At 37.2% G+C, this 20436-nt stretch overlaps 1 protein-coding gene across 1 annotated transcript in view; it reads left to right on the top strand.

The window, feature by feature from the left end:
* The window catches only part of LOC140236053 (calcium-independent protein kinase C-like), a 134243-nt gene continuing 113807 nt past the window's right edge, over positions 1-20436 (top strand). Inside the window, exon 1 of the mRNA XM_072316030.1 lies at positions 1-567. Within this exon, the coding sequence (XP_072172131.1) occupies positions 199-567 (369 nt within the window). The 5' untranslated portion in view covers positions 1-198. The remainder of the gene's footprint in view (positions 568-20436) is intronic.

The raw sequence follows: 20436 nt of genomic DNA, 5'->3' as shown, positions 1-20436 counted from the left end.
CATTACCGTAAGTGTATTCTCCACTGCTTTGGACAACGGAAATTGATGGACGGTCGAAGAGTTCTGCAAAATCCTCACATACAGAGCTGCTTTTGCCTTGCAGGCGCTTCGGAAGGGGCACAGAACCCACTGCAGAACAGTCCTTAGGACTTGCTTGTTCTATTTTGAGGATATACGACAAAGGATTCAGCTCGCAAAATGGTGGTTTTTAACGGCACTCTCCGATTGAAGGTTTGCGAGGCGGTGGATCTGAAACCAACCGACTTCGCTACGCGCTTCTCCAACAAAGATGCGAGCTCCAAGACGGTTACCCTAATTGATCCCTTCGTAGAGGTCAGTGTGGATGATTTACATATTGGGAAGACAACCATCAAGCAGAAGACATTTTCACCGGCATGGAACGAGGATTTCGAGTCTAAAGTGCAGAATGGAGAGAATTTAATTTTCACAGTCTACAACAACTCTATCATCAAGTCGGAATTTGTTGCAAACTGCACAGTGGCAATTGAGGATCTGCTTCAAAATGCCAACAGTAACAAAAACGGATCCTTTGCTTCTGATATCTGGGTAAGAACGAGGCTTTTCTCTGTTTCTTTCTTTCATGATATTGTACAAAATATTAAAGGATTTCATATTCAACTCTAAGAGTAACAAAAATCTGATCTTTAGATCAGAAGCAACAAGAAACATGAAGTGCCCTGCAGGCTGGGTGCAGCAATTAGCAAATGTGTTCAGGGTATGATCTGGAGAAGCTAAGGGAGGTGATCAGAACTTGCACTGAGAAAGTTAGGCACTGATTTTTTTTTTCCCCCCTTCATCTTCTTCTTCCTGTGTTTGGAGACTTTACATCGAGGCCCCACATTTAGCATTGTGTATACATGCTGAGGCGTGAATCACAAATGTTTGTGAAAGGTTTACTGTGTCTGTGTGCATGCAATAAGCGTTCCAATCATGTCAATTCATATATGACGCTATCCATCACCTTTGTGCCTTGTTGAATTACGATCATGGACTGAAGAAATCGCCTGTAGCTGTACTTACAACTTAAATCCATGTGAAGTAAAAAGCATAGATTAAAAAAAAAGAAAATCATTTTGAGCTTCTTAGGATTGTTTCCATGAATAGAGATCAATTATACCACATTTACCATTAATTACTTCCCACAACAGTTGTGTATCTAATCTTTCCAACTCTTTCTATCATAGTACACAGGTCACAGGCACACACTTGTATGCAACAAGTTTATGCAGGGATACACACATATGCGATGTGCACATGTACACACTTTATATGCAAGGCTCAACCAATAGCCGTTGGCCGATAACCCAGGGCCACAAAAAGAAAATGTTTATAGTGTAGAGCTTCGTTATATGACACATGAAACTACAAATTGTAGGTAAATTATAAATAGCTTAATAGACTGTCACAAGAGAAGTAGTAGGAGCTACCTAGATCCAGGGACTTTGATTGCTCCATAAACTGCATTACTCTCTTTCACAAAGCTAATGTATAAACCAAGTAATGAGCAAAATGGAAACGACAGTGAATAGTGAAAATATCCTGCAAACAAGTAAGCAGTGTACATACCATGATGTTGTTTTTTCATGGATGCTTCATCATATTTTGGTACCTGGTAATCAGTTGTAGGCCTGGTGCTTGCAGCATCGTAATTGTTGTGTTATCACTTGTGCACAATTCATGTGTTCATAGCCTCCACTATGACATTGAGTTACAAATGATGATTTTTTGAACCCACACTGGACTATATTCATTTAAGGATCAAATCAAGTTGCAATGAGCTTGCTTTCTACATTTTTGTTTTTCCTTCTTTTCTTTTTTTTTCAAGGATAGAATCATATCTACAGACAACTGTTCTGTGCTCACTTCTTTACCATCCATTGATACACTGTCTGCTTGGCAAGTCTTTGAATGTATACAATTACATTGATTGTTGCACAGAAGGGGCTTCAATTCTGTTCAATTTCACTGAAAAACATACAGATGAAACACCGAAATAAAACAATTACTCAGTGGCATTGGTAATGTAGTGACTGCAGTTGTCACAGGAACACACAAAAACTAGTCAGCATTGTTCCACTAGAATCAATATTATGTGCTATTTCATGTATATTTTACCAGCACAAGAAGTTCTGCCAGTCTACTAGGTAATGAAGACATCAATCTTGTAGGACAAATAGTCTCATCTTATGACTGGGCATTAGGTTGTACGGTGAAGGTGGTGTGCTATGTTCATGTACATATTGAATTGTGTGAGACATACATTGTACATACAGTGTACATCTTATTTGTAAGTTCTTGCAACATCCTGTCTCTGAGAACCTGGTAGAATTCCTTGATGTCACCATAGCAACATGATGAGGAATGTAGAGAGGGAGAACAAGAAAGTGATCATGATATATTTCTGATACATGTTCTAGATTAGGAAATACTTTAAATGAATTGAAAATATTCACATTAAAAGTAAATGTTTTCAAGAACTGTCAGTGACAACAAACAGGAAATTATTTGTCATTGATCTTTGATTTACATTGTAGGCTAGCTATGCACCCCCCCCCCCCCAATACCTCCTCCCCTCCAGAAATTGACTTATATGTCCTTTATCATCGGGCATTAAATATGATTATAATTCTTCAATATGGTGATGTAAAAGTGCCCATTTAGTGCCATACAGTTCTATTCTTGTCACGATTTATGAGAATTGGACCATTTGACATTGTCGAGGTTCAATTTTGACCTTAGAACAAAACAAAATCATATTGATTCACACATCCTGAATGAAAAAAAGATGAGAGAGGATGTGGAAAAATCATACCAGTGATATGGCTGTTTATTGTGGCTATAATTGATTTTTTTGTAATATTCAGTCTCCAATCCCATTGTTTCTGCAAATTCATCTCCCTGGGACTGACGCAAGCTAAACGAGGATGCTACTGATTGTTTGAAGGGTATTACTCACTGGAAAAGCTATGCCATGCCAAGCATTGTTTTTGGTTGAATACTGGTATGTACCTTGATTGAAAAACAATTGTTTCTGACACCGACAGTATGATAACAATGATGATTAATGATTGGCAAAATTATAATTTGATGAAAATGATAAAGATGTAAATGAAATTCATTTGAATCAAAGTCAGGGATAGCAGTTATGAATTGATGATAATCATAATTGTAACCCTGGGGGTCTTCCAATAGTTTTAGTCACATCTGATAAAGTAGTACCAGGGCACAACATCTCATGAGTTTAAGGCAAGTACAATAATGTAAAGGTAGAAATTACGCGCAACCAGAAGCTAGCACGAAAATAAAAGCGCGCGAATATTTTTGTGTGCCGTATGTTCCAGTAGTTGGTGTCCTGATTCCGCGGAATTAAAAATATCATGCAAAATTTGTCTTGCCCGGTCGAGCGCGAAAAATTACATGCGCGAAAATATCCACTTGTAAAGTATTGTAACAAGTTATGTACCATATTGGCAATTCATACTACATTGTACAAATTGCATAAAATTTGAACTTGTGAATCTCTGTCATTCTGATAATCATACAATTTGTATTCATAAAAGTTTGATTGTGGGTGTGCATGGGTCCTGGTAGTGTTCAATTGAACACATGTATACACACTCTGCGTGTGTGCACTTGTGCAATGCCAACTCATTTCTTTGCACGCTGTACAACAGTGTACAATACATTGTTTCGGTCTGGCAGCACCACTTTTCTCTTTATGGACGAAAACATACTGTACTAGTGTTAAAGTTGAAGCGCAGCATGAATTTAAGACGCCGCAAATATGTTTTTGAGTCGCTCAGCATGAAAAATTGATCAAGGAAAAAAATTGATGTTTACAGTAAGCTGAAGAAAAACAAAAGGATTGACCTGCTCAGCTCGACTCGACCACAATGGTCATGCTGGTCTTCTGAGGAGTCCAGCTTCGACTTAATTCATGATTATGCTTGGAACTTGACAGAATAAGATCAATGAAACAACACATTCTTGAAGAATGAACAATTGTTGCTAATTGTAGCTGGCGTAGCCTTTGTCAACCAACCAAGAAATCATGAACACGGTGCAGTGCTCAAAGTAGGGAGATGGGGGCCCCCCTCAAGGAAAGAGATTGAATGTTGATGTTAGTCACTGATTGCTCAGAGTGCTGGGCAAACATTCTGTATGCAGAGTTGAGGAAGCAAGACCTGTATATGATATACTGATACTAATATAGCATTCCCTGAGAGTGTTTTAGGTAGAATGATGTGAAAAGAGTGGGGGGGGGGGGGGGTGCAGGGCCTATAGATCCAGTACATTGATTTCAAGCCGTCCTACTCCTAGGGCTGTAGTGTAATGGAAAGACGCAAGGTGGAAAGGAGACAGTGCGTGGTTAGCTGACAGGCGGCCAAGCAGGGCTTTTTAAACCTGTCAAAGGCAAAGACAAGACTATTACACTGTATGTGCAACAAGAATGGAATTTATAGAGGGTGGTTCATGGAGGGTTAAATGACAAACTTGCAGAGTTATAGGATAAACTGTTTATTAATAGGTAATACCAGTAATAAATAAAACTAAGTCACTTTGAGCTATGCAGTTGATGTGATTATATTCAGTATTATAAAGAATACAGTTGACCAGGTATGTTGCTGGAAGTGTGATCTTGCGAAGTCTGTGAAGTTACAGCTCTTTACTCCGTAGCTGTGTGTGTATGATATGCTCATACCATTGGTGTACATTGTGCAGTGAGAGCAAAACCGCATTGCAGTGTCTTCACACATTAGAGATTGTAACAAGCTTGAACAGGTGTGTCAGTGTACATTGTATGTCTAGTCAGCTTGAGAGCACCGGGTATGTGTCAATACAGCACATATGTATGCAGACTAAACACAATGTAAACAGTTTACCCATATGTATAGGACTACATGTAGGTATAGCTTGTAGTCTCGATGCACAATATGACTTGGGGGAGTGAACCTGTTGAGGACGGGCTGATTTTGCTATCAAACACTCATTTCTCATAGACACCTGCATGAGTTTACTCAAGACTAGTCTTCAAAATCAATGAATTAATGAATTACAATTGTATATATTCGTATCATGATTTTACCTCTGTTTTTATAGCATCGGGACTAAATGAAATGCCATAAAAAGTGATATCCAACCGTTGTTTTCCTTTGCTTAAATGGATGTTTGTTGCAAATTTTGATTAAATGTAATAGGCCTACATAGTGTGAACATCTTTACATTGTACAATGTACATCCCAGCTGCTCCCAATATTGGATGTAACAAGATGATTACCTTGTAGAAAGAATGTACAATTGTAGGCTACATTTTGCTTACCATTCTTCTTCGTGATATCACATCATAAGACTTTTTGAGGGGATTTGTTTTTATTTGTTTTGTGTGCTTTTTAAGCCTAAATAGTCTTCCAAAGAAATATATCTAAATGTGTTTAATGTGCATAATCTGTAACTTCGGTTCATCTTTAAGCAGTTGAGATTTTGGCCTTCAACTCTCAAACTTTTTTTTTTTTTTTTTTTTCAGTAAAACCAACAACCTCTTGATTTTTTTCCAACAGTGTTTCCTGTAATAAGGGCAGTGAAATTTGTTAGGTGAGGCTTTCTGTGTGTAATGTAAAAAGTGAATGTGCAGTATTGCTGTATAGCAACTACTTGAATGTTCTTTTCATGTCTACTGAGGTGAGAGCACTATGATACTGTACCTGTCAGACCCCCCCCCCCCCACAACCATGCCCTTATAAAGATGGCACTCAGCTACTGTATCATTTTGTAGAAATTCCCTGAATGAAAACAAAAGAGCTATGTACACTGTATTCAGTGATCTTACAAAGTAGCATTCTCTTTGCTGAGGGGTTTTCGTTTTGTTTCTTTGTAATAGCGTGATTGTTTCTCTCTTGTAAGATGTGGGTCATTATTATCCATCCCTAACGAAACTGCAAAGTACAAAAGGCAGCCAAAGTGGCGCATAATGGAAATTCAGATCATGTACGTACTATATGTAATTTGGGAGAAGCTATCCTTTTTAAGCCAAGAACTGTGGGATGGGTCCCATGATAGGATTATAATGCATTCATTTTGGATTATAAAATGTTGTAGTCTTCAATGAATATTATTGTATACTTCATGCTTTAATTGTACATTATCATTTTTATATCATTCTTTGTATCATTATTGTTACTATTATTAGCATTTATTCAACTGAGAAACAATGCAGTACATTATTACAGAATACAGTGTATACAAGACAGAGATGCACAAAATAACAAAATGAATACACTTGTATGACCTCATACTGAAATATACAAGGTGTAATAGTAATACATGAATTATCTTAATCTTATTGATGGTGTGCATTATTTTTTGTCATAAATACTTGTTATACAAGTTTTGTTCATAATTCAGCTTGGGATAAATTTTAAAATTAATGCCGAATCAGTGGTGATGGATATGAGCATACATTATACCATTGTACAGGCATGTGTGAGGTCAGGATGTCTCTATAAAGTACACTTATAGGCCATATTGCTTTATTTGCTTTGGATCTGAGTCATAACACATTCAAATTCAGGAAAAACCTAAACCACCAAGGTTGTAGGGGGAAAAAAATGTCAGTAAGGGCATTTACCACCTGGTAAACTTTTATGTATCATCAAAACTTTAGAGAGCTATGTCATTTTTGTCATGGATGGTCAGTTTGAGGATTTGAATTATGCTTTTTGGCATATTTTACTACTTGGCTCATTTAGACTTGTTTGTTTGTTTGTTTGTTTGTTTGTTTGTTTGTTTGTTTGTTTGTTTGTTTAGTAGAAGAGGCTAGCAATTTCAGAGTATTCTTCTGTGTTTGTGTACAATTGCATGTGTTTGTGTGTAAAGCGAAATGAGGTAAAATGTGTTTTTATTTGAAACTGATAATGTGATCAATATTTAATACCATTGATGAACCCTTGTCCAACTACATGTAGTTTTATAGTTAATAAACCACTTTTACTTCATAAATAGATACAGATACATTAAAGCATATTTTAGTGAGAGCAAAATAAATGAGTATGCTATCAGAGTGTGTGACAGAAAAGCATTGTAAACCAACTCTAATGATGCCAGATGTCAGTTAAGGTGAAAAATTACGAAAAAAAAACCCCACACCACCCCATATTGATGACAATGTAGGAGGAAAAAGCATTATTCTATATCTTACACAATTTTTCTGTGAAATTTAAAATGGAACAAAAAAAAAAAATGTACAGCACTTGCAGGGCAGCTGCTTGAGTGTTTGTTTACATATGTGCGTGTACATGTGTATATAATGTACAATTGTACAATGTGTGTGATTAATGTCATACATGTACACACATTGTGTACATGTATGTCATACTGTATTTACTTAGTGTAAATATATTCAGGCAGATAGCCATCGTGAAGATAAACAGAAAATACATTATAAGATACATTAATTAGATTTTTTTTTTTTCAAAGCATGTTTAGTGTATACTATCTTAATCTATAGGACATTTGTATGGGACTTGCCCAAACAGGCAAGAACAAAGGATATGATACAAGTGATACAAGGTACACCTGTAGTGTACAATGAATGTATATGTACACATTCTCTTTTTAGGCTCTTAAAACAACCTGCTAAAGAATGTTTTTCTCAACATCTTAATTTCTATTAAAGCACTGAATGACATTCTTAAAATAATGCCAATAAAACATTATGAAAAAAAAAATAAAAAAATTCAAGGAGGCTGGTAAAACAGTGAATACTTTTTAAACTGTACTGTATACTTGCACAGCAAATTTATGGTCACCGCCCTGATGTCCCAGAAAATAACTGGGATTTGGGAACATTTCACTAATTTACAATTGTAAATCATCAAAGTACAATGTACATTTGTATACTAAACCAAGATGATAGTCACAAATACACTGCATTTCGTATGGTGTCAATGTCAGAATGTACACTGTAAGTGTTTCTCAGATTTTTTTATTTGCGGTAGATTATAATAGGTATCTTACCATTAGATGTACTTACACCTCATTTTTATTAACCCATGGAAGATGAGTCCTGAGAATACTCAGGCAGGTGTTTATGGAAAATGCATGCATGTTATTAAAAGCAAAATCAGTCCGTCATCAACAGGTTAATAAACAGGGTATCAAGTACATTAAACAATGCACATTCTTGAATATCAAAAGTGTAAGGAACCAAGATGATGGTCACAAACATTTCATAAAGTATCATCATGAGAATGTAACCTTCACTGTCTGTGTATCATGGAATAGACAATTTTTGGAGGTGAACGTTATCTTACCATGGGTCTGAATGATTAATGTACTTGGAACTCATTTTTAGCAACATAGAAGGGCATCCTGTAAATAATGCACATTCTTGTACGTCATGTACCGTCAAATTCTGTGAAGGCCACAGGAGCTGTAAATGCAATAGCGTAACGTGAGAAGGAAATAGATATTCTGCTTACAGGAGTACTGTGCGGTCGAGATAGTCTGTGTGGGTAATCACACCAACAGTTTTATATTTTTGACTTCTTTCTAACATGAAACTGTTTTGCAGCAAATCAGGAAGTGTGGTTGTCACTGAATTCTGATGACATCCTGGCAACGTATTCATGATTTCCAGCAAACAGCGGCGCGGCTCGGCATGGGATATCGCAGTATAGCATGCAGCAAACAAACGTCAAAACAGTGCAAATGGACTATACTCTGCATGTTGGTTGCCATGGCATCATTGTCCGGGCACCGCGACAGAGTTTATCAGTCTGAATCATTTCATGTTGGGATACCAACATCAGTCTCTGTTATTTCCATGAGTCGTGAATTAAGCATGACGCACAATTTTTACTAAATTGCAGTTCCTATATTGTTGTTTATGTGCAGTGATGAACACTTATTGGGTTTTCAAACTTCTCATCTTTCTGTGGTCGTGTGGAGTGTTCTAAGCAGTTGTTGCTATGCCGTTTCATTTCTTGATACTTAATGTGGTTGCACTTATCAACACAATCTTGCCTTCCACACTTTGAGTCAAGAACTGTTGAAAGGAATACAACTCAGTACATCATGTATGATATTTACAAGTGTATTTTGTGTGGACTAAAGGAATGTTCTGTCGATATTTATTTTGCCTTGGCTGCTTTAAAAAAAAAAAAGTTCAAAAAAATGCCACTCACCCAGTAGATGTCCACGTTCCCTGAAACACAAATGAAGTGAACCTGAAAAACTTTCAAGATCTTTATTACATTTTTTTTTCTTATAACAATGATACTGGTCACATGCAAATTAGATTCATAAGGCATTGATGTCATTTGCCCGTACCATCTCATTAATTAATAAGATTTTACAAATTGTATATAGCCATCAATGGTTTACAAACGTAGCAACCATAACAAACCCTAAAAAGATTCATCCTTGCTACCTGTTCAAGTATCAATATCACAACAATATATTGACTTGTCATGGAGGATACAGGTATATGTAACTTTGTTTTTCAATGGAAATCATACAAAGAAAATTATGTGTATCAAGACCATTGGAAGTACACTGTGATAGACTTCCAAATTTGATGTGGAGATCATAACTGATGTCATTTTTTTCTTATTTATTTATTTTTTTTGGGGGGGGGGGGGTGGGGGGGGGGGCTGATGTAATAAAATTTTCATTATTCTACTTTTTTGATTTTGCTCTGTTATACCAGAATGTCAAGTTTAGCAAGGATGGGGGGGGGGGGGGAACTTTTCCTTTAAATCATTACCTGCTGGAGCCTGACATGGCCTGTACATTGTGTATGGGGGTTTCAGAGTTTGGTTCTGAAAGAGTTAAAGAGGTTGCTGTTGGAGTTCATTGCCTTCTTGTACATTTCTTGATACTTTATGTGGTTGCACTTATCAACACAATCTTGCCTTCCACACTTTGAGTCAAGAACTGTTGAAAGGAATACAACTCAGTACATCATGTATGATATTTACAAGTGTATTTTGTGTGGACTAAAGGAATGTTCTGTCGATATTTATTTTGCCTTGGCTGCTTTAAAAAAAAAAAGTTCAAGAAAAATGCCACTCACCCAGTAGATGTCCACGTTCCCTGAAACACAAATGAAGTGAACCTGAAAAACTTTCAAGATCTTTATTACATTTTTTTTTCTTATAACAATGATACTGGTCACATGCAAATTAGATTCATAAGGCATTGATGTCATTTGCCCGTACCATCTCATTAATTAATAAGATTTTACAAATTGTATATAGCCATCAATGGTTTACAAACGTAGCAACCATAACAAACCCTAAAAAGATTCATCCTTGCTACCTGTTCAAGTATCAATATCACAACAATATATTGACTTGTCATGGAGGATACAGGTATATGTAACTTTGTTTTTCAATGGAAATCATAAAAAGAAAATTATGTGTATCAAGACCATTGGAAGTACACTGTGATAGACTTCCAAATTTGATGTGGAGATCATAACTGATGTCATTTTTTTCTTATTTATTTTTTTTTGGGGGGGGGGGTGGGGGGGGGGGCTGATGTAATAAAATTTTCATTATTCTACTTTTTTTATTTTGCTCTGTTATACCAGAATGTCAAGTTTAGCAAGGATGGGGGGGGGGGGAACTTTTCCTTTAAATCATTACCTGCTGGAGCCTGACATGGCCTGTACATTGTGTATGGGGGTTTCAGAGTTTGGTTCTGAAAGAGTTAAAGAGGTTGCTGTTGGAGTTCATTGCCTTCTTGTACATTTCCTCTTAATGGTCCTTTCACTGTTTGCTAGCAGACTTCGAACCAGAGGTCAAAGGTGAAATTCCAGCTCAACCTTTGCATGTGAATACAATGTACTGTAAAAGTCAGATAATTACAATGCGTACATGCTAGTTAGTATTCAGATACCTTCCGCTAGTAGTACAAAAACATTTTCTTTTAGGACTGAGATGAAGGATATGTAAGTGAAAGTGAAATGTTATGTTGAGACCATAGTATTAAACAGTGAGAGTCTTCTTCTTCTTCTTCCTCTTTTTTTTTTTTTTTTTGAATATTAGTAATGTGCAACTGTCAAGTAGATGCTGAAGTGAGCCTATTCCGACTTCATTGTAGCGAATCAATGTTGGGCGTGTCATGATAACATAAATGCACTGCAGTTGTAGCTTGTATTTGAATAACCACAAACAACATATTTGCTCTGAACAGAAAAATAGAAACGACATTATGTGTTGGGCATCAACTAGTGTCAAACACAATCCTTGACTGCTAGGGTCTGAGGGTTGGATAGAGCTTTTAACAGTTGTGTATTTTGTAATGTACACCACATGTACATTGTATTATAGATAATTTTTCCCCCAAACAGGGTGTTACATATTAAAGCACTTGCCCTATTGCCCGGGCAAGTGAAAATCAAATTCGGGCAAGTGTTTTTGAGCAGTGAGAACAAATGCCTGCCCAGAATGGTCAAGCAAAAAGTTTTGAATCACCGTTTTTCCCCTTATTCCCCCAACAAACCCACAAAGTCAACCATACAGAAACCCAAAGATAATGGCTGTTTAGTGATGCAACGCACTTTATATTTCATTTCAGCAACTTTCCAACACTTACGTGAAGAAGCCACAATGCAGTGCAACGGCAACGCTTGACTGGACAGAGTGTGTTACTCTAAGTTGTGTTTGAGCGTGTGAATCAATGTGTGCTGTTTATTCAAATGATAGTGTTTTATTAAGCCCTTGACTAACACATGATATTCTATATTATTTCCTTATATTTTGGACTTTCTCTTTAGGCAAGTAAAATCAATGTTTGGACAAGCGTTTTGCAGAAAATTTGAAAATCTGCTTGCCCAACCGGGCAAGTGGTAAAATAAAGTTATGAAGCACCCTGCCCCAAACTACTACTAGTAAATCATTTTAATTCAAGGATTCATATCAACTTCCTGCAAATTTGAGAGCAGCTCTTCAAATATTGTTAGACAGATGTCAAAGTTGTGAACGGTGACCATATTTGGTACATTACAGTTTGTCCCATCTACTCGCATTTTCAGTGGGACTTTGCTTTTTAATAATGTTTGGTAAAGTCCATTTTAAGTAGCAATTTATATATTTGATAAACCAATCAGCTTCTTACAGTACATGTACGTATGGCACAGTGTCATCATATTATATTTATGTGTGTGAACTTAATTTCCACACTCTGTAAAACCAGAAATGTTTGCTTGCATTTTAATTTCACAAATTTTGTGCGAGCCATTTTTGCAATATTAAAAGGCACCCTAAAGTTCATGTCTGCACTGTATTATGCCAGTGGCAATTCGTGAAAATTTCATGCCTCCAAAAAGCCTGATAGCTCCAATTTGTGAAAATTTCATGCTGTGAAAATTTTTTGCTTCACAGTATGTTTCTGTCTGATCTTGGTCAAATGATCCCTGTTAATCTACATGAAGCAGTGCTGTTGTTTTTGGACAAAGTTGCCTGCAACTTCCTAGCTCTGTTAAGCTTGGAATTTCTATGAAAACATTGTGTTTAGCAGAAACATGAAGTAGGTTCCTGCAGTTCAAACAAACTTTAAACGTCATGTTAGTTTAAAAGAAATAGGCTGTGGACTGGTAGATATAATTTGCTGTACATTCATGATGATGTATAACATTGCTATTTTTCTCAGTTCCTACTTTTCATAAAAATAATTATGATAAAGCCTGAACATGCAGTCAAGTAATGGATTGTGTGATAATTACTTATGTATAAAGCTTAGACTAAAATGCAGAGGAAAACTAGTTTTATTTAATAGTGGGTGTCTGTTTGTTGGCAGTAGCTGTTACTAAGGTAGAATAACCACAGGACTCTATTTAGAAACTTTGGTGTTGCCATGGAAACCTTTGGGACGTTAAGTCCACCATTTATAATGCATTTACTACAATTGTAGGTAGTCTATTCTGCAGATTACAAATGTATGTCCATCATCATAGGCAAGATATTAATTCTTTGTGACAATTGTGTGAAACATCTAAATGGAAATTTTACAAATCTATAACTTCCTTGCATACATTGTAGGAGCACCAGTGGGACCCTGTAATGTATTTAGACAGCTTGTTGATGTGTTGATACATACATGTACAATGTACTTTCAAACTCATAAATATTCTGCCCTTGGATGCATACACTGTATACATGTACCTGTTCTTGTACATAACCGTGTACACTGTACTTGTAGTCACACCCTCTTCAATTTACACTGTACCTGTGTCTATGAAATGCATTTCATTGCTGGGAATCCAGCTTGCATGCATTGGTTTGTTTGTATGTTTGTTTTTGTTTTGTTTTTATTCTGTGCCATGGTAGGCAAGCCTTTGGACAAGTTTTTGGGTTGTTGGGAATTCTTTGTCACGAAGGTCTGCGTAAAGTTTGCATACAGTTGATAAACCTTCCTGTTCAAAGCATGTTTAGACTTAAACAGTGTATTTGTGATTACAAATTTTTGACGCTGTTTATATGTACCAAGTAGATCATAAACCCTCAATGTGCATGCTATTTTATCATGGTTATATAAACCCGTTAAGGAATGGGCTAATTTTGCTAAATATGTATTTCCCATAGACACTTGCCCGAGTGCAAATACATGTATATTAGGGACTCTTCCTCAGTGGGTTAAACGCTGTTTCCAGTTGATAGAATACAGTGACACTTGTTTAGGGCTGGTAGCAATTAAAGATCCCCCATCAGTTTCATTGATTTCTTCAGGTTCATTCAGGATCAGTACCCTGCTCCAGAATATTGTCTTGTTTTTTGTTTTTGTTTTTTTCATAGCAAAGTCTGACCCATAACCAATGGCTGTACTTTATCTCTGCAATTACTTACATGTATAATTAATGTTTAGAAAAGTCACATGATCAAGTGAGAAATTCCTGGCATTAAAGGCCCAATAAAGATTTGGAACATCAGATGTTTAAATTGGAAATTGAATATATTTGTGGCTATGCAGCTATGCCTACATGTACATATTATGTGTATTATGAGAGACGTGGCTGACCAACGACTGAAACAAGAACTGCATTTAAATCGTTTGAAGACTATGTACTATAAAGTCTTCTGAAAATTGTATAATATGTATGAACTATCAAAAAGCTTGTCTAACACAGCTCCAGTACTATTCAAGTGTGCTGATGTATCCATGTCATGCTATGTATTGTGACAGATTGATATTTTAAAAGAATATGATGGTCATTAGGTTACTGAAATGTTGGTCCATGAGAAGTTTGTGTTACATGATACAACCTTGTCATCTCATAATGTCCTGTATGATGGGTTTGGTGAGAAAGTTCTGCCAACACAAGCAGGGCTTGTCTAAATAATGATATCATATGAGTGGCTTTTGTTACATTGATTGCTTCTATCTATTCTATCTATTTTATCTATCTATGGCCTGGGAGCCATTCAGCCCTTAGACTGCCCGTAAGTCTGACCATGGTCTGACCATGGGTCTGACTGGCTAAAAACTTGTCTCCATATCCTCTGTAGAGGAGTTTTCTTGCAAGGGGTATGATCTTTTGACCATGGCCACTCTTTGTTGATTCCCAAAACCGAATGCTTATTGTGCTGCTCTAGGTGAGACAGTAATTGGACAGGAAGGGGGTACAAATTAGATTTTGAGCATCTCCCCCCCCCCCCACTTCAGTAATTGACCATCACTAAAGATGTAGAATTTAGATAGCAAGCATTCTTTGCTCTCTTCAGTGGACATTTCCTATACCCGTTACCTTGGTCCTACACACACGTATATAAGATGTGAAAGTCCAGTCCTACCCCCCTTGCAGAGTATACCTGCGATGTATTGAGTAACCCCGCTGGTGACAACCAGGGCCCCAGTCTTTCAACGAGGAAGTCGTCGCACAAAGGGGGTAGTTTACCACAAAATCACTTCCTCTTTGATCCTGGCTTGTGCGTGTGTGCGTGCTCCATTTAGAAGGGATTATGTGAGCAGGTACGGAGAAGGTGCCAAACACTATTATGCTCACAAGTGCAAGTGATAGTGTTGTCATTGACAGTGAAATGCCTGATCTGTGGTGATGTCCGTATACACCTGCCTTGGTTCTGTAGTTAAGCCCTCCGGTGGCAAAGGTCGTGGCTCGAGCAGAGAAGGGTTTTGTTGTGGCATAAAGCCCAGATGCATAGTGATAAATTCTTGCAAAGTAACCCCCAAAATTATAGATTTATTCTGTCATCTTTCATCATGGATTGAGGAAAGCGTCAGGGAAAAGTAAACGCATACGCTATGCTCCCGAGAAGTATTGCTCAAAAACTGGCAGTTGAATTATCGTGACGACAGATTATTGTGCTTTTTGCATTATCAGCAAAGCAATTCCCAGCCACAGTGCATTGTCCCTCTTTCCCCACTTGTAAGGTGTCAGTTGCCATGGTAACGGATGTGTAAGAGGATGTGGTCTTCCCCTCCTGGTTTTGTTGTTTTGTTTTCATGCTTTTGTGTTGCTGTCCTGCTAATGGTTGGTTCATCAAATCCTTTGATACAGGAAATCCATCTGTACTGTATTACAGAGTACTTTGCAGAACATATTATGACAGATTTGTTTTTTAATTACTAAAACACAAAATGTGTTCTTAAATATCAGATAGGTATTATTTTAGTACCAACTGTCATTGTCAGACTGAATGCAGAGAAATTTGGAAAACATTGCAGAAAAAAGGGCAAGTTCATTTGTTGTACTCACCTCAATTGTGTTTGAGCAGAGCTTAAAGACAGTATCAAGGACATAACCGGGCACATAGAGGGGAATGTGCTTTCCCAGTTTGTTTGTTTGTTTGTGATTATTTCCTTTTTCATTGTAATATGGAAGCACATATTTTTTTTTCAAGGACTATAAATCAGGTAACCCTCTTGGCTCCTGTTAATCTGAAAAAGACACTGAATATCAAAAAATGTATTTCAGATTTATCTGAAAATCTTTAGACCGTAGCATAAATTTTGAGGGCTCGTTAGTAGCATGTGGCATTCTTTTCTTTTCTCCAGACAGAAACTCTGGTCTGAGTACAACCAATTCAAAAGTTCGCTGATCACTCTGATAATGTTCAGCTCCTTTTTTCATCTTCAGGGGCAGTTGGACGTGAGAAAAGTGTGCATCAAAGTACAGATCTTAAAAATCACCTGGTTGAGGGAAGAGAGAGAGAGAGAGAGAGAGCTAAAGGGGAAAAACAAAACAAAACAAACACCTTTGCTGAATTTGACTTCATTGACCTGCAGAAGGGTACAAGTAGGCATACATTGTACCTTCCATTAGTCTTGAGATGAAGCTGTGTAATTTCTCAGAAAGATATTATACGCCTGTATAATATTTCAGGATATATGTTCATTTGTGAACTTATGACTCTCTTATTAGCCCACAGCTCAGCTGTATCTATCATTAAAAAACACAATAACCAAACAGTGGTAAACAAGTGGGAACACCAGGTAAAATTAGCTCTTGGTCTGTTATGCACAGCTCTTACCGTCATCTCAGCAGACGTAGGTGGACAACAGGTCGACGTCCGTGTGTTTTGTTATTTTTTTGCAAGCAAGAGAATCACACTGTTATGAGGGTTGGCGAGGGGTTGCTCTAAAATTAGGTTAACAATGTCCTTGGTATCGTTTCCTGTCGCCTTAACGAGCCCGGCCTCTTCTTGCGAGGAAGAGGAAAGCGACAATGGTTGCCGCAATGGCTGGAGAGGAGCAGGCGGCAGCTTCCGATTATCCTCCGAAATAGCCGCGATGTGACCATTAAGCCTTTCTCCCCCAGCTTCTATAGCAGAGAGCCGACACGCTACCATTTGCACTGTGGATCTGTGTACATCCGGTCTCTATGCCTTTCTCTTGTACGTCCTGTTATTTTTCACCTTAAAGGCATAATTTACCATTTGCAGATGAAAGCATTAGTGCTTTAAAATAGTTCTAAAATGTGAGTTAGGGATAGAAACAACCACTGTCAAAATTTGAATCCGTATAATGGATGTTAAGTGTTGTTAAATACACAAAATGTGAACAATAGTTATAATAAAAATGTTTCCAGACTAAACCGTATACAGTTACGGTTTATTGAGAAAAATCCTGATATCTCCTTATATTTTAGGTTTTATGGCAAATATTTCATATGGTAGGATGTTTTATGATACAACAGACCTACACATATGCATTAAATGTGATATCTTGAACATTTTTGAAATCACTGCTCCCAAAGGTAAACTGGACCTTTAAGGAGTATTAGAGGGATTTTTTTTTTCTTTTAAGACAAGCAGGCAAAGTTTTTGGGGGTTTGCCCATGGTTGTAGAACGAGAAAGGAAACTTGCACACTTGTCTTTGTGGCTTTTCCATCCTTCACCTTTCCATATATAGACACATTGAATTTGTGATCATTTGTTGCACATGGATTCGGTGTCACTGGCTTCAAAAATATGGAGTTTATTTTTTGCATCCAGTTCAAAATTTTTTTGTAGAACACTGTAACAAAAAAAAAAAAAAAAGAGTTGGAGTTTGAGCAGCAAGTCAGTTCAAATTTGGGGAGTGGGTAGACATGTAATTCCTTTTATTAGAAGCTTTTATCAATTGAATGTAAGTAAAATCATCTAAAAGGGCACATTTGTGTGCCTGTCTTTCTTGGGAATTGCAATATCTTTATGGAACAATGTTGGTAAATTGGAATTGTTTGTTTTGTTGTATGTGTCAGTGCATCTCGTCATTGCTCGTGATGTGCAGCGATTTTTAAAGGTAATTTCCGTGCAATTTGAGGAATAATTTGTCAAGAAAAGGTGAGCTACACTTATGTCCTCATGCAGTATTCTACAATAAAATAATATGCATGTTGACACTTGATGGGGCTTGGCTAGACACATTTTGATGATTGTAACCAGGAATGTGTGAGTTTCTTTGGATGATACGGAAATTGCGACATACAAGTTGTTCGTGTAGTCTCAGAGGCAGCTGGCTCATGCTGCTCACGTACATACAACCATCTGAATTACACATCTTTTTCTCTTGAATGGGCTGGTCTTACGGTCTTTCAGGTTAGCCATATCATAGCTTCAACAAAAATACCAAAGAGGAGGGAGGGTTGTGAGATGCTTCCTTTGGACCACACTTCCCCCCTCCCCATCCTCTCACATGCTCTCTTATGTATCTAAATGTAGTACCTGCTATACACTGTTTTTTATTTAAGGGGATGGCTAGTAACTGACCAGTGGGAATCAGTGGGAATGCTGGGGGATGATTGTCCCAATCCTTGTGGGATTCATTTAAGAGTACATTATATATCTATTGTTGTGTGAAAATTATTTGCTTCAGAATGGTCTCATATTCAGGTAATGTGCAGTTTAGTGTTTCCAGGTTAGCATGCCTGTATAGTGACGGGGCATTAAACTGCACATTACTTGAATATGAGATCATTCTGAAGCAAATAATTTTCACACAACAATAGATATATAATGTACTCTTAAATGAATCCCACAAGGATTGGAACAATCATCCCCCAGCATTCCCACTGATTCCCACTGATCAGTTACTAATCATCCCCTTTAAATCAGTTTGTTTGCTGTGGCTTGCAATTACAAACCTATACATGCATGAGTCTATGACATGACAACAAAAACCTTAATCAAGCATTTTTCCCCCTCCTGACACTAGTTCCAGTGCAAAGTTCAGACAAGTTTAATGACACAATGCTAGGTTAATAGAATTTGTTTCAGCGTTGCTTAGCATAATTATGATACAGCATATTCAATAATCGATTTATATTGTGTATCGTTTACTGCAATGCATAGAAGTAAATAGAACAAATGCTGGGGCAGTGTGAATGCATTTTTACATTACCGATCATAAAGCACATATCTAGTTTCCCACCACCTTTCCCCGTGCAAGATAGATGGGCAGTGGCTACTTCAGCTCTGTATCTCATTTCACTTAAATGCTGGTAGCAGGTTTGTTTTTTGTTTTCTGGCTGAGTTGGGGGAACACTTTGAAATTTGCCGAGTAGAATCACAAAAGCCGGCCTGCTTGAGGTCTATCTACAGTCAGCCATGAGCAAACTCGTTTTAGGCGAGACCGAGAGACGTTGTCTTGATGAAAACTTGCACCCTTTTTTCTCCTTCTTCATCTTCCTTTCATGTCTTCTGTTCCCCTCTTCTTCTTCCTTCTTTCTTTCTCCCTTTTTTCTGAGCAGATCGAGAAGATGTTTGAGGGAAAAGAAAAATTATGAATGCAAATGCACATTTTGACATGCACGACTTCTGACTGGAGCGGAGGGGCCAAGCGTGTTTATTTAGCGGAATGCAATTCATTTTTTTCTTTGGAACAAGTTTGCATCCCAGAGATAGCGTCACCAGTTACGTCAGTGGAAGGGTGGATTTATTCAGAAAGTCACGGGTGATCGAGTCAAATTGAATCAAATCAGTCATGTCGTCTTTTTTTTTGGGGGGGGGAGCATGGACACACATTATGTCCTCACAAGTGATATTTGGTAACTAGTAAGTCAGTCTTTACTTGCCTTAAGGTTGTCATTCTTTTTTACCCATTTTACCAGCTCAGTGAAAAGTTAGCAGCAGCTAAAGATGAGAGGTCATTAAATGACATTTCCGCCTTATATTCAAGGTGACTCTTCTTAATAGATTAGGTGAAATCAATCAAAGTGGCAGAAATTTAATCAAAATCACATCCTCAAAATGCAAGTTATGGAATTCTAAAGTTGCATAATTTTGCTGAACAGTAATATTAGGTGCAACAACTTACATAAATTACACAAGGTAATGTCATCACCTCACAGATCTTCATTTTATTTCCTGCTCTGAAATAAAATGAAAAAGGAACCTGGTATCCTTGAATTAAAGTATTGTTCTGTTGTACTTTAATACTGAGCAATGATGACCTTCAGTTGAAAAGGAATTATAGTTGCGAGATTATGAATAGAAATCGGAAGTGTAAATAAGATTTGTTTTGAGTACACACCAAAGGAAGATTCTATAGTTGATGACAGCATCACCCCAATTAAATTGTGCTTGTGTTTGCACAACAAATAGCATAACATGAATAAAACCCCTGTGATATCCAGAACCAATGAGAAGGTGGGTCCCACTTTTTAGTAGGACTACTTTGTTTCATTTTGTTTGTGGATATCTCAGTCATTTCAAAATTAATTTTCATCAAATAAACTTTTAATTGCTCTTAGAACTGTATGTTTTTTAATATTTCACATAAGTAATTTCTAATTATCTGGCAAAAAGTTAAAACCTGAATCCATATCTCAACCAAAACTATATCAACCCTTCGCTACTTGTAGGCTTCTTGCTCATCAACAGAATGATTACACCAGGTAGACCAAATTTATATGATATCTTTTGAGGGTGGGGTCTGACCTGAACTACAGTGTGTACTATTCGCAGGACGACTCA

This window comes from Diadema setosum, chromosome 1, assembly GCF_964275005.1.
Source record: "Diadema setosum chromosome 1, eeDiaSeto1, whole genome shotgun sequence".
Taxonomy (NCBI): Eukaryota; Metazoa; Echinodermata; class Echinoidea; order Diadematoida; family Diadematidae; genus Diadema; species Diadema setosum.
This window is presented reverse-complemented; position numbering and strand designations above follow the sequence as displayed.